Source organism: Penicillium manginii, assembly GCF_028828005.1.
Source record: "Penicillium manginii strain IBT 31320 chromosome Unknown utg000007l:1.0-2284322.0:1.0-2285126.0, whole genome shotgun sequence".
Classification (NCBI taxonomy): domain Eukaryota; kingdom Fungi; phylum Ascomycota; class Eurotiomycetes; order Eurotiales; family Aspergillaceae; genus Penicillium; species Penicillium manginii.
This window is the reverse complement of record NW_026643108.1, coordinates 855,261-874,692: the sequence shown is the minus strand read 5'-3', so window position 1 is coordinate 874,692 and position 19,432 is coordinate 855,261. Positions and strand designations below refer to the sequence as shown.

Here is a 19,432-nt window from a genome sequence, read left to right as displayed (position 1 = left end):
GCCTATATACTAGAAGTAGGTATAGCAAGGACCTTGCGGACGACTCGGAGGACCCGCGTCGATGCTACATGTAGTAATATAGCTAGATACTAGTATGGGCTAGTGTTATGCACACTGCACTAGGTATGCAATTGGCCCTGAAAATCAGATCAGCCAACTTGATGTGTTTGTTCGTAGACAATATCCTTGTAAAGCACTACCCGGCATATCCCAGGCATCTCTCACCAATCACGGATTCATCGGTCATTATCTTTCACCTTTCCCCACTCTCCTTCCTTACTCAAGTTGCACCGATTTATAGTCAGGCCGGCACTGCTTTATACATAAAGCTGCACAACCCAACTTCTCAATCCCTTTGATTCTTCCCACGTTACCAATCTATTGTGCTCCCAGTTGACTTCACAATATGCGGGGTGGTGTCCTCTTTCTGGCTTCCCTCGTGGGAGCTATGGTTCCACTGCAACCTCGATCTTCGAATATGGACTGTCCTGGATACAAGGCTACCAATGTGAATCAGCGTGGTGCTTCTCTGGAGGCTGACCTCACCCTAGCCGGGGATCATTGCGACTCGTACGGTACCGACCTGGAAAACCTCAAGCTTCTGGTGGAGTACCAAACAGGTCAGTGTACTTCACAAATATTCAGCGTGGACTCACCTCAATTGATGTATCCTAGATGATCGGCTCCACGTTATGATCTACGATGCGGACGAGGAAGTCTACCAAGTTCCCAAGACAATTATTTTTCGCCCTCCCCACCGTCACGACAATCAGCATGAGAATTCCAACCTTCGATTTGACTTCGAACCCGAACCGTTCTCGTTCAGAGTTCTGCGTGGCGACGACGTCCTCTTCGATACTTCGGATACGAACCTTATCTTCCAATCTCAGTACCTGAATTTACGCACCTGGCTACCCGAGAACCCGCATCTCTACGGACTCGGAGAACACATTGACTCGCTGCAGCTACCGACAAAGAACTATACTCGCACACTATGGAGTCGAGATTCGTATGGGCTTCCAGAGCTCGAAAATCTGTACGGAAACCACCCGGTCTACGTGGATCACCGAGGTGACTCAGGCACTCATGGCGTTTTCTTCTTGAATTCCAACGGAATGGATATCAAGATCGACCAGATGGACGACGGACGCCAGTATCTGGAGTACAACACGCTGGGTGGTGTGTTTGACTTCTACTTCATGGCTGGTCCGACGCCGAAGGATGTGAGCAAGCAATACGCGGGCGTCGTGGGACTGCCTGCGATGCAGAGCTACTGGTCCTTTGGTGTATGTAACTCCGCAAAATCGATAATGTTTCCGTGCTTTCCATTTTATACTGACTCTACGATTTAGTTCCACAATTGCCGATATGGATACCAAGATATCTACGAAGTCGCCGAGGCCGTTTACAACTATAGCCATGCTCATATCCCTCTGGAGACCATGTGGACAGATATCGACTATATGGACAGGCGTCGTGTTTTCACCCTGGACCCCGAGCGCTTCCCACTGGGTAAGGTGCGGGAGTTGGTGCATCATCTCCACCAGCACCATCAGCACTATATCATGATGGTGGACCCTGCTATCAGTGATAGTGGTATGTCTTAAGATTGGACCACCAATGATGGTATATCATATTAAGCATGTCTAACCTATCACAGACAACGAGGCCTTCCAACGAGGAGTACAAGCGGAGGCTTTCCTTCAACGCGATGGCGAACTATACAACGGTAAGTGCTTGATACAGCCAACATCAACCGATGTATCTAATTAAGTCATCGATACAGGCGCCGTCTGGCCCGGCCTCACAGTTTACCCTGACTGGTTCAGCCCAGGAATATCAGGTTTCTGGAACGGAGAGTTCCGCCGCTTCTTCAGCGCACAAGACGGCATCGACATCGACGGCCTATGGATCGACATGAACGAAGCCTCCAACTTCTGCCCCTGGCCCTGCAAGGACCCAGAGCAATACGCCAAAGACAACAATCTCCCCCCGACACCCCCAGCTGTGCGTTCGCCGCCCCGTCCTATCCCCGGCTTCCCACAAGACTTCCAGCCGCCCAAGACGTCCAAGCGAAGCGACAAGCGTCGCGATACTTCCAAGCGCAGTAAGGCCGGTCTGCCAGGCCGAAACCTCATTGACCCTCCATACAAGATCGCCAACGGAGCCGGCTCAATCAGCAACAAGACCATTGATACCGATATCATACACACGGGCGAAAGAGGCTACGCAGAGTATGATACTCACAATCTCTACGGAACGAGTACGTCCCCCCCCCCCAAACAGACCAAGTCATCACACAGCTAACAGTAATCCAGTGATGAGTTCCGCCTCACGCGAAGCAATGGAAAATCTCCGCCCCTTCAAACGACCCCTAGTCATAACACGCAGCACATTCGCTGGCGCAGGCAAACACGTCGGACACTGGCTAGGCGATAATCTAAGCCAATGGGATAAATACCGACGATCAATCGCGCAAATGCTCGCCTTCGCCTCGATCTTCCAGATTCCAATGATAGGCTCGGACGTGTGTGGATTCGGCGGCAACACGACCGAAGAGCTCTGCGCGCGGTGGGCCATGCTCGGCGGCTTTTACCCGTTTTTCCGCAATCATAATAGCATTGATTCTATTCCGCAGGAGTTCTATCGGTGGCCTGTTGTGGCGGAGGCGGCGAGGAAGATTATTGATATTCGGTATCGGTTGCTGGATTATCTTTATACGGCGTTTCATCGGCAGAGTGAGACTGGTGAGCCGTTTCTTCAGCCGTTGTTTTATTTGTATCCTGGTGATGCGAGGACGTTTGGCAATGAGGCGCAGTTCTTTTATGGGGATGCGATTCTTGTTTCGCCGGTTGTTGAGGCTGGTGCGACGAGTGTTGAGGCGTATTTTCCCGACGATCGGTTCTATGACTGGTTTACGGGGAAGATTGTGCAGGGGATGAAGGAGAATGTTGAGCTGGAGTCTGTTTCGGTCACGGATATCCCGATTCACATTCGTGGGGGCAGCATTATTCCGTTGCGGAGTAAGAGTGCCATGACGACCACCGAGTTGAGGCGGCGTGGGTTTGAGATCCTCGTTGCGCCAAACCCGATCGGATATGCACGTGGCGAGTTGTATCTTGATGATGGGGAGACGCTGGTGCCGAACGGTACCTCGCTGGTGCAATTTGAGTTTGTCAAGGACAAGTTGAGTATTCGGGGTCAGTTCGGGTATCAGGCTGGGGTTGTGATTGAGTCTGTTACGGTGTTGGGGCAGAACGGGCTGTCGAACCGCAGTGCTGCCGCGAATCAGACGGACGGAGCTGTTCTGTTTGATGAAGAGAAGGGGAGTGTGACCAAGAAGGTCACGATTGAGTTGAATGGGCCTGTTGTGGTGGAGATTTAGCGCTCACACTCGTTCTCACACCACGGGATACAGTGCGAGTGCAGGAGGAGATCGCCTACGAGAGGCCAACTACTGTAAAATTCGGATATAGCGATCACGGATTCAGCGATATCTCGGATTTAGCGATGGTGAGGACGTGTCAAAATTGAAAGTCCCATATTAATAGCGATATTTCTCGATCCTTGCGATTTCGTGAAAAAATTTCCTATTACTCGTTCAATTCAGGTGATTTATCAGCCACTATATCTCGAATTTAACGATGTTGAAGACGTGTAAAAATTAGATCGTAGTAGCCGAGTTTTACAGTAATACAATGTCTTAGACGAGTCTTACCGAGGCTGGTTAGTGGGAGCAAAAAAAAGCACTAAGACATCTATCATTTACGAGACACTGGTTCAAGTTTTTGGAGTACGGGAGTAGAAAGAAGTGAGTCAAAGTATTCAAAAGTAGTGAGTTACTAATCCCCACACCTACCCTTGTTTCTGTATGATACTAATTATTGTAATAGACAGTAATAATCTGCATCTCAGCTGAACATCTTGTGTCTTCAAAAGCAATGCCGATTGAACACATCATACTTTCTTGCCAGTTGTGGAATGCAGGGATCAGCACGCTTCAATGTGGGAATACACCTCGAGCTGAAAGACCTCGTGAGCCTCAGGACATAATACTGAACCCGCCAAGGACGTGCAATTTTGAACAGCTGGTGGCATGTATACAATGCAGATTTGAGGTACAGATGATGCTCGACAAGCGAATCTTTTCTTCTCTGCTCGCGCCGGGACGCCGTCTCCAAGAATAAGTACTTGATGGCGTTCTTGAACAACAGTCCATGAGCCGCATAGTGGGGTCGATGTTTCATAGTGGGTTCTAACACTTCTAACACGCGCGGAGTGCGCGGTTTCTACTAAGTCTCTATGTCTATTGGCCGCATTTTGCATGACTAGTGTCGGATAAGTCCAAAGATTGGCCGGGTAGAGTACCAACCGTCCAATGGAAGTAACCATGGGTTGTTTAGCCCCTAAATCAATTGCGATCCAGCCTAAGGCTTTCAGTGTTCCTGTGACCTATACCTAGGTAGTCGAACTTCGGAGGCTTATCATGAAACGTGCGTTTAGTGATGGCTACCTTAATCCAACGGGCTACAGCTACAGCGCTTATAACAGTCGAATCATCGATTTTGTAGCATCACCACCATTACTATCTATAGGGTAGCTGAGTGGTAATTATTGGATATTATCGCGTCTCAAACTATGCATAGGGCCATTGTTATGCATGACAACAATCCGTAGATCTAATTTAGCAAATGTGCCTCAAGTCCGCTTTGCATTTCAATTACCGGATTCAACAGTAAGCGGCAACAAGAACATGAAGGTGGCATGCCCAGGCGTATATCCTCTTCTGCAATGTCACACTCAACATTGTCAGAGAAAATAGTAGTACCTATCTGGGTAGGTATATATAGTACTATAATATGGAGGATATGTCCCAGCGAAGATTACAGTCTCAGCTTTATCATCCAAGCAAAACCACCAGCAACCATTAGCTATGGGACCATTCACGTCGCATTCTCTCGCCCTGATCATTCTTATATTCTTTACATGCACTGTGACCGCAGAGAGCAATAGCACCTCTACTAGCGATGAAAATCCATACGACAAGGAGATCCAATGCTATTCTCTGCTATATGGGGTCTTCGGATTTGTCTCTCATATAATGACTTATTATGCCACAATCGTCATGTGTTGCAAAAAGAGGCCATTAAATCCATGGAATCGCCTTTCTAATATTAAATCACCGTCAACATGGAACATTACGCTTTCGACCATACAATTGATAATAACGTCCATTTCTTCCTTTTACACTATGGCGAGGTGTAGCCACGCTTGGTGAGATTGATCTTTTCCATTTCAAACACAAGTTGCATAGCACAATGCTGATGAAATCTCTGTCATTCTTAGGCAGTTCGAGACATTGGCAGCAATGAAATTCTCTCTTGCACTCACATCCGGCGTCATTTGCATCTATCCTCACGAATGGTGGCTATTTCTCTATATCCCTGGAGCGATGGCCGGTACTATAGGATCTATCTCTTTGGCGGAGTCGAACTTTGGCTCAAAAATGCAAATTATCACTGGTGCATTCGGAGTTGCTGGTATTGCCTGGTACATAGCGGCGTTCTTTCTGTATAATAAGCTGCGTGTCAGCGACCCTGATGATTTTATTTTCAACATTCTTTTCTGGTTCGCTTTCGTACCATTTATGGTGATATTTGGGGCTCTCTATTCGGACTGGGTGTTGGCTATCGCGGGGAACAATATTATGGGCTATCCATACGGGGCAAATAAGGCTGCCAAGGCCTTATGGGTAATGTATTGGATTGGAAAGAGACTTAACCTTTTCATGTGGTGAGCCCTCATAACTGAGGCTTTGATATTTGGGGCCCTACTGTTATTCTACGTTGAACTCCGCTGGTGTTCACCCAATTTACGAACAAAATGTACAGTATAGCTGCCGAGTATAATTTTGCTGAATGCAGGGTGGAACTCAATGCGGGGCTAGAATTTAGCGATGTTGTCTATGGCGTTTATTCAAAGTGCAGAAATAAGATCTTCGAATGTGGACACATAGGAACGGCTTGTGTACTCCTATCGCCGGTCGTGATCTCCTCGAAATGATCGGTTCGATTTTCGCTCATTTCTTGAAACACGATCAAAGAAATTCAAGGACTCTTCTAAAACTAAGACGTGGAAGGAGAAAATGACTACGGAGACTGTATGGCTGGAATTCCGTTTCATACGGCACAGCGAATCATGGTCAGTAAGCGATAAATTCGAGTAAGTCAGCACTAGAGAGAATTAGCCGTGTACGATGAGGGTATAATCTTGCTTTATCTTCTAGGAGCGACCGTAGACAACAAAGCGCTTATGATCGGGGAAATGAAACAAAGAAAGAGTGTTGTGGGCCAGCGGGAGTATCAAGGGTGAGCAATCAGGGTACTCAGCGGCCCCAAGCCAACCCGCCCCCGCCCCAGTCGAAAGCGCCCTTGCCCCCGGACCCGTAAGCCCTGGGAGAAGTTTACAGTATACAGTAGTACGGATACATACTGAGTGATTAGTCTTACTGGATGTATCCAGTCAGTTCCTGCGTCAAAGGATGCCCAGTGCGGCCCGCAAGGGGCTCAATTAATATAAATCAAATGACGAAGTACGGTGGATGGAGGAGATAACCCTTGGCAAAGCTCAGATACCCTTAGGATTTTACGGGGTATGCATAATCTATTGGCTGTGTGGCACGGGGTATGATACACCTGTTCCTGGTTCCTGAGACGGATTTAGACTGTGAGTTAGACAAAAGTTAGACAGTGTCAGACATGTCTGGGTTACATGGCGGTGCTCAGGCACCTGGCACTTAATTTAGCTCGGGCCGAGAGACAGGGCAATTAGAAGCGAGGTATTGAGTACGGAGTACGGGAATACGGTGGCGAACCATGATTCCATCTTCGTTTTCGTTTTCATTGATTTGATTTGATTTGATTTTCAGGGTCTGTTCATGACTCGGATTATCAGCGGGTAAGGGTAACCCTAGAAGTGTACAGTGTGTACGGAGTATACTGTAGACTACGCGGGTTGATAGAGGGTTGCGTAATGTGCATGGGTACTTTGTACAGTAGTGTAATGTATGTATGGAGTACGGAGTACTAATACATATGAATCCTCCACCGCCGTGATCGCGCAATGTCACAGGATTAGATCGAAGCCCCCGTGGAGGTCGAGTGGAGCCACTAAATGGGACTCTCGCTTGCATTGGCGAACGATGGGCCGTGTTGCGCCCCACGGGAGAGTCGGGTCGTGGATACTCCGGTCAAAGAAGTACATATTTCTGTGACAGGATCGGCTGGGATGATCTGTCGATCGTGGTTTCAGGGGATGCTGATGTATACTACTCCGTACTATGTACATACTCTGTATAAATAATAGACTTGTGATCTGTATGTAACATCGATATTCTCTAATGGTATCTAGGAATACTCCGTAGGCACGGAGTCATCCGTACTCCGTAAGTATACGAGAAAGCGCAGTATCTATAAATGGGACTAGTATACCTATACTATCTACGGTATGACTCCGCTAGCGTGCCACTATCATCGCCTGTTCCGTACTCCGTCAGGCCCCCAGATACCAAAATCATCCGTGTCTCACTAGCAACAGCCTATTTGACCAGTCAGGGTTACCCCAGCAGCTCATCAGGCGGCTCCACTAAATCCACTTTACATCCACGCCTCTCTGAAGGTCCACTTGATCCCTGAGTGGGTAACTCCCTCGCCGAGCACCAATCAATGATTCACTTTGGTGGCTGGGACAGTCAATATTGCTCCACTTTTACCAGAAAAAGTGAATACGGGAGGCACTGGAGGCACAGCTAGTACCAAATGATGCTCAACTAAGGGCTGAACTGCGAAAAGGTGACTCTGCTTAGCACCTTCCCATATTCCGCGGCTCTCACTTCCTGCGCTTCTTTATTAACCCCCAACCTCCCCCCCTCCACACTGGCTGTTTCTCTCCTCATTCCTCTCTCGCATTCTGCATTTGCTTCTGTTCGGTCTGCACTTTATACTCTCGCTTACGGTTCATTGCATACTGCACACTGCCTATCATGCCTTCCATCTTCAAGTACGCCGCTGTGGCTTTCGCCGCAGTCGCTCCTATGGCTTCTGCGCAGACCTACTCCAAGTGTAACCCTATTGAGAAGACATGCCCTGCCAATCCTGGTTTGGCCCAGTCCGATGAAGACTTCGACTTCACCAAGGGCTCTCTTGACAAGTGGACCACCACTGCCGGCAAGGTCAACACCGGTGCTGACGGTGCTGTCTTCACTATCAACAAGCAGGGTGATGCTCCTACTATCCAGTCCGACTTTTACTTGTTCTACGGTTCCGTTGAAGTCACCATGAAAGCTGCCCCCGGCACAGGCATTGTTAGTTCCATTGTCCTGGAGTCCGATACTCTTGATGAGGTCGACTGGGTAAGTTTACTGGATATATCCTCCCCCATGACTCAATTGATCCGATCTAATATCTTCTATAGGAGGCTCTTGGTGGTAACACTGGTGCTATTGAGACCAACTACTTCGGTAAGGGCGATACCTCGACCTATGACCGTGACACTTGGCCTGGTGTGGCCAACCCCCAGGGTCAATTCCACACCTACAAGGTGGACTGGCAAAAGGATCACATTACCTGGTACATTGACGGTGCTGCTGTCCGTACTCTGAACTACGCCGATGCTCAGGGCGGTTCTCGCTTCCCCCAGACCCCCATGAACATCCGCATCGGTATCTGGGCTGGTGGTGACCCCACCAACGGCAAGGGCACGATTGAGTGGGCCGGTGGTCAGACCGACTACTCTGCTGCTCCCTTCTCCATGTACATCAAGGACATCAAGGTTCACAACGCCAACCCCGCCCAGTCGTACACCTACACCGACAAGTCTGGTTCCTCTGATTCCATCAAGGAGGGCGGTGCTGTTTCGGGATCTCAGACTCGCGACACTACTACCAGCTCCGAGCTCAGCACCACCGAGGCCACTACCACCGCTACCACTAGCGATGCTCCCACCACTACCAGTGCTGCTCCCACCACTACCAGTGCTGCTCCCACCACTGCCACTACCCTGACCACTGCTACCAAGTCTTCCTCGACTGACTCTACCACCGCTGAGTCCACCACTGCCGGCTCTACCACCGCCAGCTCTTCCTCTGCCGCTGGCTCCTCTGCCGCTGGCAACTCCTCTGCCGCTGGCAGCTCCGGCGCTGGTTCTAGCTCTGGTGGTGCTAGCAGCACTGCTGGCTCCGGTTCCAACTCTGGCAGTGGCTCGGGCTCGGGCTCCGCCACTGGCAGCGCTACCACCCCCACCTCGACCTTCAACGCTGCCTCCAACGTGGCTGCCAGCATGGGTTCTCTCGGCTTCCTGGCCCTGCTCTCTGCTTTTATCCAGCTTTAAACAGCTTCACGCAACTCAACGCAACACAAATATTAATCACGTCTCACGGATGAAGCACGCTGGGCTGGAACCGAGCTTGGATATGATGGCGCTTTCTTTTTTTCTTCTTACTGTGATGTATCTTTCTTCGGTTATGCCTTGATGTCTTTTTGCTTTAGCCTTGCGAAGACCGGAACTGGCGCCGAGTGATTTTACCCCTGTATCTATGTACCTACAACTAGATCCCCTAATTGAAGCCTTCGGGACCCTATGAACAAACAATCAGCCGTGCTCGACTCCCGCCAACCGCGCAGAGTAAATTGAGAGTAAGCAGTAAGAAATCGGTCAGCCGACCATCGCGAAAAGCTGCATAATTTAGTATGTCTGACGCAAGGATCTCACTCAGCCGCATCAGATGCCCCATATGCAAGTCGCCCAATCCAACCCCGTATCTGCATTACACACTGCACGGCTCGGTAAACAAGGCCGAAAAAGCAAATTGACAAGTACAAAATTCATGATGGAACGGAGTACAGCATGTGCATAATCCTGTGATAACGAAGTTAAAGCAGTAAGCACTTACTTATCATGCGTTTTATTTGCGTTTCACATGCATGCCCCACGCTGGTTGTCGATACCATACTTCATGTATTATTGACGTATGTACGGAGTAGCAAGGTATCAGGTGATTCAGGGCTCAGGCTCTATCTACCTCAAGGTACCGCTGACCCCAATTTTCGGACGATAACCAACGGTCAATTTTCAAGTCATTTTTAACTCTGTCTCTCTATTCGAATTCGAATTTAATTTGAATTCTGCAGCCTGATTCTGTTAAAATTTCTCTTTCAGCTCCACGGCGTTCTCCGTAACTATGCCTTCAACCATGGACTCTGCGCATTCTCCACACTAAGCTAGGCATCCGGCCACTCCAACAAAATTGTGGAAACCACTGGAAGAAAACCGGATGAAATCAATTCATTCAAGTGGACGTTTCGGCCGACCCAAAGTATTCTTGGAATTTCATTCTCTTTGTAGTGCGATTGGCTGGGGTGGGTACATTAGCTGTGTTCCGTGGTTGGGTGTCGGAGGTGTGGCCCGGTTGGTGGGTTCTAAGAAAAGAATTGAGCAGAAAAGCGAAGAATACATGATTCTTGCTTGTCCGTTTCTTTGTCTGGGTAGGACGTTAGTGTGTCATTAGAATAGGGTTGAGCCGTGGGAGTAGTGTATTTTTGAGCTTTTTATAGGCTCTGTATGCTTCGTTTAGGAGGTATACGGATTGAGATAGTTCGCCGACTGAGCGAGTAAATGCAGCGAACCTAGTTAATTAAATTACGAGTACGATGAAACTGTCAAGACATTTGCGATCCAAGGTAATAACTCCCTATTTATGCCCTCCCATAACCTCCTCGAGATAAATGCTTACGTGAAGAACGTATGGTCGGTGTACCTAGGTACTACTAGTATACATCGGACCCTGATCAATAGTTTCAAAGGCGCAAGTTTATTTTCAAGTTAAAGCAAAGACAAAAGCCAAGTAATATACAGAGGAAGCTGCAAAAAGGTCCACCTGTCTGTAACACTGTACATAGCAGAAGCTGCACTTTCGTAACCCATATTCAAAGAATTGTTACCAAATCCAACGGTTCTGATCCACTGTGGCACAGCGCTGTTATTGACCAAAATATCCGAATGGTAGGTGTCAATAACACCTTTGAAAGATAACCTCATCTTGCCGTAAACATGATGAGGCCCGTATTCGAGCTCTCTCGATCCATCCGTCGCATTTAATAACATACTAGAGATCGCAGAGAAATATCCATTCATGGTGATATTTGCTGTTTTGCTGTCGAATTCTAGATTGACGAACGGATACGTCCAGTTCCATCCCGGAGGAGCCCACCAATGGTCGCTGATAATACCGACAGAAAACAGGCTGCTCTCGATGCTCGTATTGCATGAGCTCATATTTGCATAAAAGGTAAGAGAGTCAGCGATGGATCCTATAATCCTTCCGGTGAGATTATATGGAGCTTTAGAAGTCTTTGAGAGGGTCAAATTGAAATTGTTAGAGATATGGGCCCCCTCAGCAGTCAGAGCTGTATAAACGGTGTCGTTTGATCCTCTGTACGTGAATCTATTATCTAACTTCAGTAAATTCTCCCGTTACTTTGAAAACGAACACAAGGGAGCGTTTACGGTGTTGAGGTCAACTCGCCCGCAAATGATGGACCACCAACAAGAAGGGGTTCTTCCGGAATAGTGGAAAAGTTTGACCCGGGTTTCCAAAGAGAGAGACCCATGTTTACAGCATTGTGGCCAACATTGTACGGTCCTCGCTCGGTGATGACGAGGACGGATGGAAAAGACGCTGTGAATGTCTTATCTCGCATGCTTGGACATGCTGACTCATTGACAGTATTTCCAATCAGAGGAGTCAATTCGATTTCCGTTGTCGCATTGAAGTATCTAGAACTCTTACGATCAGCATTTGGAGATTAAGAATGTGTTGCACCCTACGTACGATCCAACCCAATCGTAAAGGGAAGCAAGTCCGGTGATATTATCCGGACGGAAAGGCAACGACGAATTCCAGTCTATTGGTGATTTTGCTATCACATTTGGAGCTAAGCTCAGAAGCAAAGAAACTGAAGTGCAGCGCATCTTACTCTACCTATACAAAACGTAAAAGAATGAGAACCAAATGCTAAGCTTTGACTAATTGTGGGGCTGGGAATTGTCTTAAATACCTAGGTAGCATGGAATATTAGTGGGTGTTTGCTTTCCAGATCAGCTGATGATGCGCAAAGCCTCTACGCTAGCGGAAGCGAAGGCTACCGTGACGTTAAGTACTAGGGCTAGTAGTTATATTATAGACGAGAAAGTCACGATCTGGCATTCTGAGGGGAACTCACTCTCCCTGGTCCAATCAGCATACATGAATTTGGAACAAGCCTGAGGTCCTCTATTGTAGCCTCGTGGTGGAGGGTTAACCAGAATTGACAGTTATTCCGGATGTGAAAGTGCCGGACGAGTTATCTTGGCCCCCATATGTAATCTATTGTAAGAAGCGATACATGTCTTACTGATAGGGGTATAGGATACTAAAGTAGGCAAAGTGAGTTGCTGATAGAGTCATTTTATAGATCACTTCGTAAGAAACAGATTGATCGCGAGACTTATTACTAGTTCAGCGAGTATCGATCTCAACAGTAGTGCCATTATTGAGTAAATGAATAATGAATATCCATGGCCAAATTAAATCGTAGTTATTCATTAGGTTTTGTACTCCGTACATTATTAGTCTGTCTTATTTGGGTCTCATTGAATTACTATGCAACATGTTCCCTGCTGACTCAGGATCGTCAGGCATTCAAGCTTGAAGTACTTCTGCCTCGGTCTCACCACTGCACAAGCTTTACGGAGTACAAGTGATGTAACAGTCCACCGTAAGGAGGAACACAGTTATGTACTGTATGTACGTAGTACAGCCAGCCACCCCCTGATGGAGCAATCCCTACCTTACCCCGTACTCTGTTGTACTACACATCTTATCTCAGGGGGTTCGACCCTGGTTCAGATCCAGATCTAGATCCCTGTCCTGTTCTGGCCACTGTCGATCTCTCGAGCTCGGTGGCAAACCATCATGCGAAATCATCGCCGATCACCAAGGGTTACTCATAATGGGCCCAAGTGGACCCCCCTCGCACGTTGCAAGTCCCTTAATTGTCGTGATAATTTCTCCACCGCATCAGCAACAGGGACGTGATGTGTCGCCGCTAATCTCAGCATTGCCAAGGTCGTAGCAGGCCCAGGCATATCTTCCCCTTCTTCTTCCTCTGCTTCGCCAGCTGCTGCTGCCGCTGATGCTTTTGACCCTGTCGATCCCGACCCCACAAACAGCTTCGTCCCAAACGCATACCTCGACAATGAATTCAGAACAGACCTAAATCCATCCCGCTCATTACTCTCACCCCCAGTACCCATAAGTGTGTCCAACGAAGCCCTTCTCTTCTCGCGCGAGATAATCCCATCAACCGCCGTGAGATGGTCATCTAGGGTACCGAACCGCGTAGCGAGTGCATCGGCTTTGCCATGGATCTGCGTACGCAGTCGATCAAGATACTCCGCGCGACGACGAAGCTGTGCCGCGAGCCTGGTATCGTGGGCGATAGACGTCCCCGTCGACTCTTTTGTCGGGGGTGAGGCGAGGAGGGAATCGATTGCAGAGCGGAGGTCTGCACGGAGTGAGTCGAATTCCCACACCGCGGTGCGGAGGGCCGAGTCGCCTCCTTGGAATTCGAGGGCGAGAGCGTTTCTGGCGGAGGGGAAGGTGGTTTGTAAGGTAGATTGGAGGGATTGGAGCTTTGATTCGCTTTCCTTGAGGGTGGGTGCGAGCGGGAGGAGAGTTGCGAGGGAGCTGGTGAAGATTGATTGTAGGTGGGTTTGGGCGGCGAAGATTGTTTCTTCTGGTGTGATGGGTTTGTTGTTGTCGGTGGGTTTGTGGGAGGGTTGTTTGGGGTAGAGTGGGATGCAGCTGGAAGGGTATAGGCTTTTGATACCCGGAATACTGCAGAGTCCTTGCGCTTGATAGGTGACTTCGGGGAGAAAAAGGATGTGAAGTATGAGGGCGAGGAGGATGGTGTTGATGATGTTGCGAAGGGTGGTTCGTTGGTTGAGAGAGGTGGTGAACATTTTCAGAGGCCCACGCTTAATATTTTGTTCTGCTGCTGAAGTAGACGAGCCTGCATCTTGGCTTCCAGCAGAGTTGGGGTTTGTCGTGATCTTGCGCCGCTTTCGCATTCCTGTGCCTTTGTCGACGACTTGTTTAGCCGCAGTAGCAGTGGCAGATCGCATTTTTGGAGCCACCCATGATGCCTCGGAGATGGGTGCTTCGTAGATGGAAGGCATAATGAGCTCTGGACCCGATGTGCTGATCCACGACGAGGATGAGGATGCCAGTGATTCAGAAGACTGCGATGGTTTATCTCCTGGTTTAATTTTCGATTCCTTGTATTGTTTCTTGTTCAGCTCTTTGTCTTGTTCCTCGTTGAGTGTCCTGACGTTGCTATTTGGTACAGATCTTGGTGTCGGTGTCGGACTGGCTAGCTCTGGTCTGTCGTGGTCTGCTTGTTTCTCTTGTACATTTTCTTGTACGTTTTCAAGTAAACTTGCTTCCTTGATCGAGGCCGTCGAGGCCATCACCCAGGATTCACCCAGGGCCGAGCGATCTGGGGTACGCGGTGGGTTTGTTGACATGACGTCGATAGCATATCCGTTTAAAGAAAAGAAGTGGTCTTACTCCTCGTGATGTCGTAAGTCGTAGATGATAATGAATATGGAATAAGAAATAACACCTTACCAGGTATGTTTGCAACAGGAAATCACCAGGACTCGATGCGACCGAAGGGAGGGGAGTGTGTGCAACGGCGCTTACAATAAAGTTGATGCAAAGCGGTGGAGGAAGGGCGGAGTGGAGGTCGATCGGCAAAAATGGGCTGAGGCAAGCAGCAGCAAACAGGTAGCTCCCCTCGGTCATCTGTCATTAACGATGCGCTTGGTCACTCGACTTCGACCGCAGCTTTGCGCCAGACCATTTGTTCACAGTCGCCTACAAAAGCCTGTCACGGTCGCTTTTCGATCACAATGGCTGTCCACAACGGCCATTCGGCGTTGTTCATGCGCTGATGCCGCCAATGGTAAACCTGAAGCTGCTCTCCCAACTCACGATCACCGAAGTCTAGGCACGAGCCAGGAGCTGTTTACCTCGTCCATTTATAGCCCCGGCTCACCTCTCTTCCTACCGAATGGAACCCACGTTATCAACAAGCTCATCTCCTTCCTCCGCGCCCAATACATGCAGTATGGCTTCCGCGAAGTCCTCACCCCGACCATCTACAAACGTTCCCTATGGGAGATCTCCGGTCACTGGCAAAACTATAAAGACGACATGTACGAGGTGACTGGTCGTGGGGCAAGTGGTGAAACGGAAGGCGAAATCGGTGAAGACGAATCCTACGGTCTGAAGCCGATGAACTGCCCCGGCCACTGCCTGCTATTCAAGTCGCAGAATCATTCCTATCGGGACCTACCCGTTCGCTATGCGGATTTCAGCCCGTTACACCGAAACGAAGTTTCTGGCTCGCTCACTGGACTTACTCGGGTGCGTCGCTTCCATCAAGATGATGGCCATATTTTTTGTCGTCCACAGCAGATCAAATCGGAGATCGCGTCGGCATTGGGATTTGTCGACATGGCCATGACAACCTTTGGACTGGGCCCATATCGACTGGTACTATCAACTCGACCCGAGACGGACTATATTGGAACCCTGGACATGTGGGACAACGCAGAAAATCAGCTTCGCGAGGCATTAAATAGCACGGGGCGGGAATGGGCATTAAATGAGGGTGACGGGGCTTTCTACGGGCCGAAGATCGATATCCAACTCCAGGATCAGGCTGGCAAGTACCATCAACTATCGACCATCCAGCTGGACATGAACCTGCCGCAGCGATTTGAGTTGGAATACCAGGTTGCCGAGGGCGAGGCAGACTACAATCCAGCCACACCGGGGGTTGCGACGCCCGTGTTGGTTCACCGGGCAATCTTTGGCTCTCTCGAACGTTTTCTGGCCTTGCTCATTGAGCATCACGGTGGCCACTGGCCATTCTGGCTATCACCTCGACAAGGCATCATCCTGACTGTGAACCAGGATGACGCTGTCGTGAAACATGCACAAGAGGCTGCTTCGAGGTTCGCTGGGTTCCGTGTGCTCCAGAACGATGCAGCAGATGGACCACCACGCCCCTTGTCATCCGCTGATTCGACATTCCTTATGGATGTTGATACCAGTGCACAGACGCTGGGAAAGAAAATCCAGCGAGCCAAACAGATGAAGTATAATATGATCTTCATCGTGGGACCCCGCGATGTCACCGACGACGGTGTCACTGTTGATGTCACTGGGCAGATGCAAAGCAAGACCGATCCGGAAGCTCAACAATTCCAATCGGTGATCCGCACTCAATTAGGAGGGAACGCGCTGCAGAATCCCCGAGCAGTGAAACTTAAAGTGGACGAGGTACATCCACTATTGGTACAGCTTGAGAAGAACTTTGTGTGAGTGTGATGGGGGTACCAGTGGCTGACCTGTACTACTATGTATATGTATATCCGAATGTAATTGTAAAATGCGATCAAAAATGGTCATTTTTTATGTTCAAATTGTCTACCCAAGGGTAGTCCAGTATAAAATCAGTATGAATATAATAGTTCTCCATAGTAATCCACTCAATCCACCATGACATCCCATAGGATTCCCCTTCGGCGCGGTTACCCTCGGCATCTTCCCCCAGGAACTCCGAAGTCGGGCCTGCGGACTGCCAGATGCCATCACCGTTCATAAGTACAACCACATCGTGGATATAAATTCAAGGTAACACAAAAGACCAAAAAACAAGAAAAAAGAAAGCTGTATCAATCCGCAAAAATTATCCCATTCGCTGGAATGAAGGGCGAGACTAAACCGTGTTTGGTTACTCGCGCGCCCTGCAGATCTACAACCCCACGTGACTCCGCTGTCGGCGCCGAAAGGACTAAAACTCGTCATTCGCCTTTGAGTCAGACTGTCATAAAATGCCCCTAGTTTGATTGGTCTTGGGTTTTAAAAAGGAATCAATTTCCCTACTTCTTTTTTTGGATCTCCTGTGTTCTATCTATCCTACCAGCGCAGTCCTGCGTCTGTTCATTTACTCTACTCTACTTTATCTTGACTCGACCTTCTACCGCTTATCCCCCACTGTACCCCGCCAACCGCCACCATGCCAATGTATGTCAATTCATCAATTGCCTTGCCACCCAGAATTTCCAATTGACGCTGTTCTCGTTTTCCAGGCTCAAGGATCCCTCCACAAAATATAAGCCGTTCAAGCCGCTGAACCTGCCTAACCGCCAATGGCCTAACAAGACCATCGAGCGTGCCCCGCGATGGCTGGCCACCGATCTGCGTGATGGCAACCAGAGTCTCCCCGACCCTATGGTACGGAATTGTGACTTGGCTGTTTGGTTCATCAGCTTGAATATCTTTATAACATGTGCTGACTGGACTACGTATAGGACGGCGACCAAAAACTCCGCTTCTTCAAGATGCTGGTGGATATCGGCTACAAAGAGATCGAAGTCTCATTTCCCTCCGCCTCCCAAGTCGACTTCGACTTCACCCGCCGCCTGGTTGAGGAGCCCGGTCTGACTCCCGATGATGTTTGGCTTCAAGTTCTGGCTCCCTGCCGCGAGGAGCTTATCCGCCGCACTGTCGAATCCCTGCGAGGTGCCAAGAAGGCTATTCTGCACATTTACCTGGCCACGAGCCCATGCTTCCGTCGTATTATCTTCAACATGAACAAGGAGGAGAGTCTGAAGAGAGCTGTCGAGTGCGCCCGGTTCGCTCGTTCAATCACCAAGGATGACCCGTCAATGGCTGGCACAGAATGGCAGTTCGAGTTCTCTCCTGAGACGTTCTCCGATACTGAGCCCGAGTTCGCCGTGCAAGTTTGCGAGGCCGTCAAGGAAGCCTGGGGTCCGACTGTAGAGAACCCAATCATATTCAACCTGCCTGCCACTGTGGAAATGTCGACTCCCAACGTCTATGCCGACCAGATTGAATATTTCTGCACCAGCATGACCGAACGTGAGAAGTTCGTCGTTTCTCTGCACCCCCACAACGACCGTGGATGTGCCGTGGCTGCCGCCGAGCTGGCTCAGATGGCTGGTGCCCAGCGTGTCGAAGGTACAGTTCTTGGCGACGGAGAGCGTACTGGAAACGTCGATCTTATGATTCTTGCCCTGAACCTATATACACAAGGTGTCTCACCAAATGTTGATTACTCAGATATCAACTCTGTCATCCAGGTTGTAGAGGAGTGCACCAAGATCCCTGTTCCCGAGCGCTGGCCTTACGCCGGTTCCCTGGTCACTAGTGCCTTCTCTGGAAGTCACCAAGATGCTATCAAGAAGGGCTTCAATCTGCGTGAGAAGGCGACGGCAGCTGGCGAGGAAGAATGGGTTATTCCCTACCTGCCCCTGGATCCCCAGGATATCGGACGAACCTACGAGAGTGTTATCCGTGTTAACAGCCAGAGTGGAAAGGGCGGTGCGGCTTGGGTTATTCTGCGCAGCCTGGAGCTGGATCTCCCGCGTGCGCTGCAGGTCGAGTTCAGCAAGATCGTGCAAACGGAAACCGAAAAGGCCAACCGGGAACTGCGCCCCGCCGAGATCGTCACTCTCTTCGAGGAGGCTTACCACCTGAAGTCCAACCCTCGCTTCAACCTTATCGACTACAACATTACCACCGACCGCTCGCAATCCCCTGCTCCCCCAGAGCCTGGTAAGGCTCTCAACACCAAGAACCTGAAGCGTCGCTTCACTGGTATCATCGAGATCGACAATGTCCAACATGCTATCACCGGTGTCTCCAATGGTGCTATCTCGTCTCTTGCTGCCGCTCTCTCCAGCCTGGGCATTGACCTTGATGTCGTTGACTACAAGGAGCACTCTATCGGTACCGGTCGTGAGACCAAGGCCGCCACATATATCCAGTGCACTGCCTCCGGCAGCAAGGCACAGGTTTGGGGTGTGGGTCTGCACCAGGATGTGGTCCAGGCTTCTCTGATCGCGCTGCTCAGTGCCGCCAGCTCGGTAAGTTCATCAATCAATACGAAGCATACTTAAGCCTCAAAACTAACCCGATATCCGCAGTTCCTCGCCTCCACTTCCGGTTCCCCGGCTCCCTTCCGTCCCATCCGCTCAAACACCCTCACCAACGAGGACCTCCAAGCTCTCGAGCAGCTGACACCTCATGCCCCTGCTGCTAACGGTGGTCTGGGAAGCGCCAAGGTCAACATTGAGCAGCTGACCAGACAGGCGGAAGCCCAGTAAGCTGTAAAAAGTTTTTTTGTGATTATACGAAGTAGCCAATAATGCATATACCATCTTGTTTTGTTTGACCTCGGAAGATCCGTTCAGAGTAAGCTAGCAGACTTAGAACAATCCATACACGTATAAGATATGA

General features: G+C 49.5%; 5 protein-coding genes across 5 annotated transcripts; 4 read left to right on the top strand and 1 right to left on the bottom strand.

Annotated features, from left to right (window-relative positions):
* Positions 1-406: 406 nt before the first annotated feature.
* Positions 407-3,385, top strand: agdC (putative alpha-glucosidase; the record flags this gene model as incomplete). Its single annotated transcript, XM_057106895.1, has 6 exons — positions 407-620; positions 676-1,286; positions 1,353-1,596; positions 1,661-1,729; positions 1,787-2,263; positions 2,319-3,385. The coding sequence occupies 6 exons, from the start codon at positions 407-409 to the stop codon at positions 3,383-3,385; spliced, it is 2,682 nt and encodes an 893-aa protein (XP_056956112.1).
* Positions 3,386-8,041: 4,656 nt separating this feature from the next.
* N7533_010244 (glycoside hydrolase family 16 protein) lies at positions 8,042-9,387 on the top strand (the record flags this gene model as incomplete). The annotated part of the gene is made up of 2 exons (XM_057106894.1): positions 8,042-8,410; positions 8,473-9,387. 2 exons carry the CDS (start codon positions 8,042-8,044, stop codon positions 9,385-9,387), a joined length of 1,284 nt encoding a protein of 427 aa, XP_056956111.1.
* A 3,654-nt stretch (positions 9,388-13,041) lies between these two features.
* Positions 13,042-14,622, bottom strand: N7533_010243 (uncharacterized protein; the record flags this gene model as incomplete). Its single annotated transcript, XM_057106893.1, has 1 exon — positions 13,042-14,622. The coding sequence occupies one exon, from the start codon at positions 14,620-14,622 to the stop codon at positions 13,042-13,044; it is 1,581 nt and encodes a 526-aa protein (XP_056956110.1).
* Positions 14,623-14,914: 292 nt separating this feature from the next.
* On the top strand, positions 14,915-16,489 carry N7533_010242 (threonine--tRNA ligase MST1; the record flags this gene model as incomplete). The annotated part of the gene is made up of 1 exon (XM_057106892.1): positions 14,915-16,489. The coding sequence occupies one exon, from the start codon at positions 14,915-14,917 to the stop codon at positions 16,487-16,489; it is 1,575 nt and encodes a 524-aa protein (XP_056956109.1).
* A 697-nt stretch (positions 16,490-17,186) lies between these two features.
* Positions 17,187-19,299, top strand: N7533_010241 (2-isopropylmalate synthase; the record flags this gene model as incomplete). The annotated part of the gene is made up of 4 exons (XM_057106891.1): positions 17,187-17,194; positions 17,260-17,404; positions 17,482-19,059; positions 19,120-19,299. 4 exons carry the CDS (start codon positions 17,187-17,189, stop codon positions 19,297-19,299), a joined length of 1,911 nt encoding a protein of 636 aa, XP_056956108.1.
* Between the last annotated feature and the right edge of the window lie 133 nt (positions 19,300-19,432).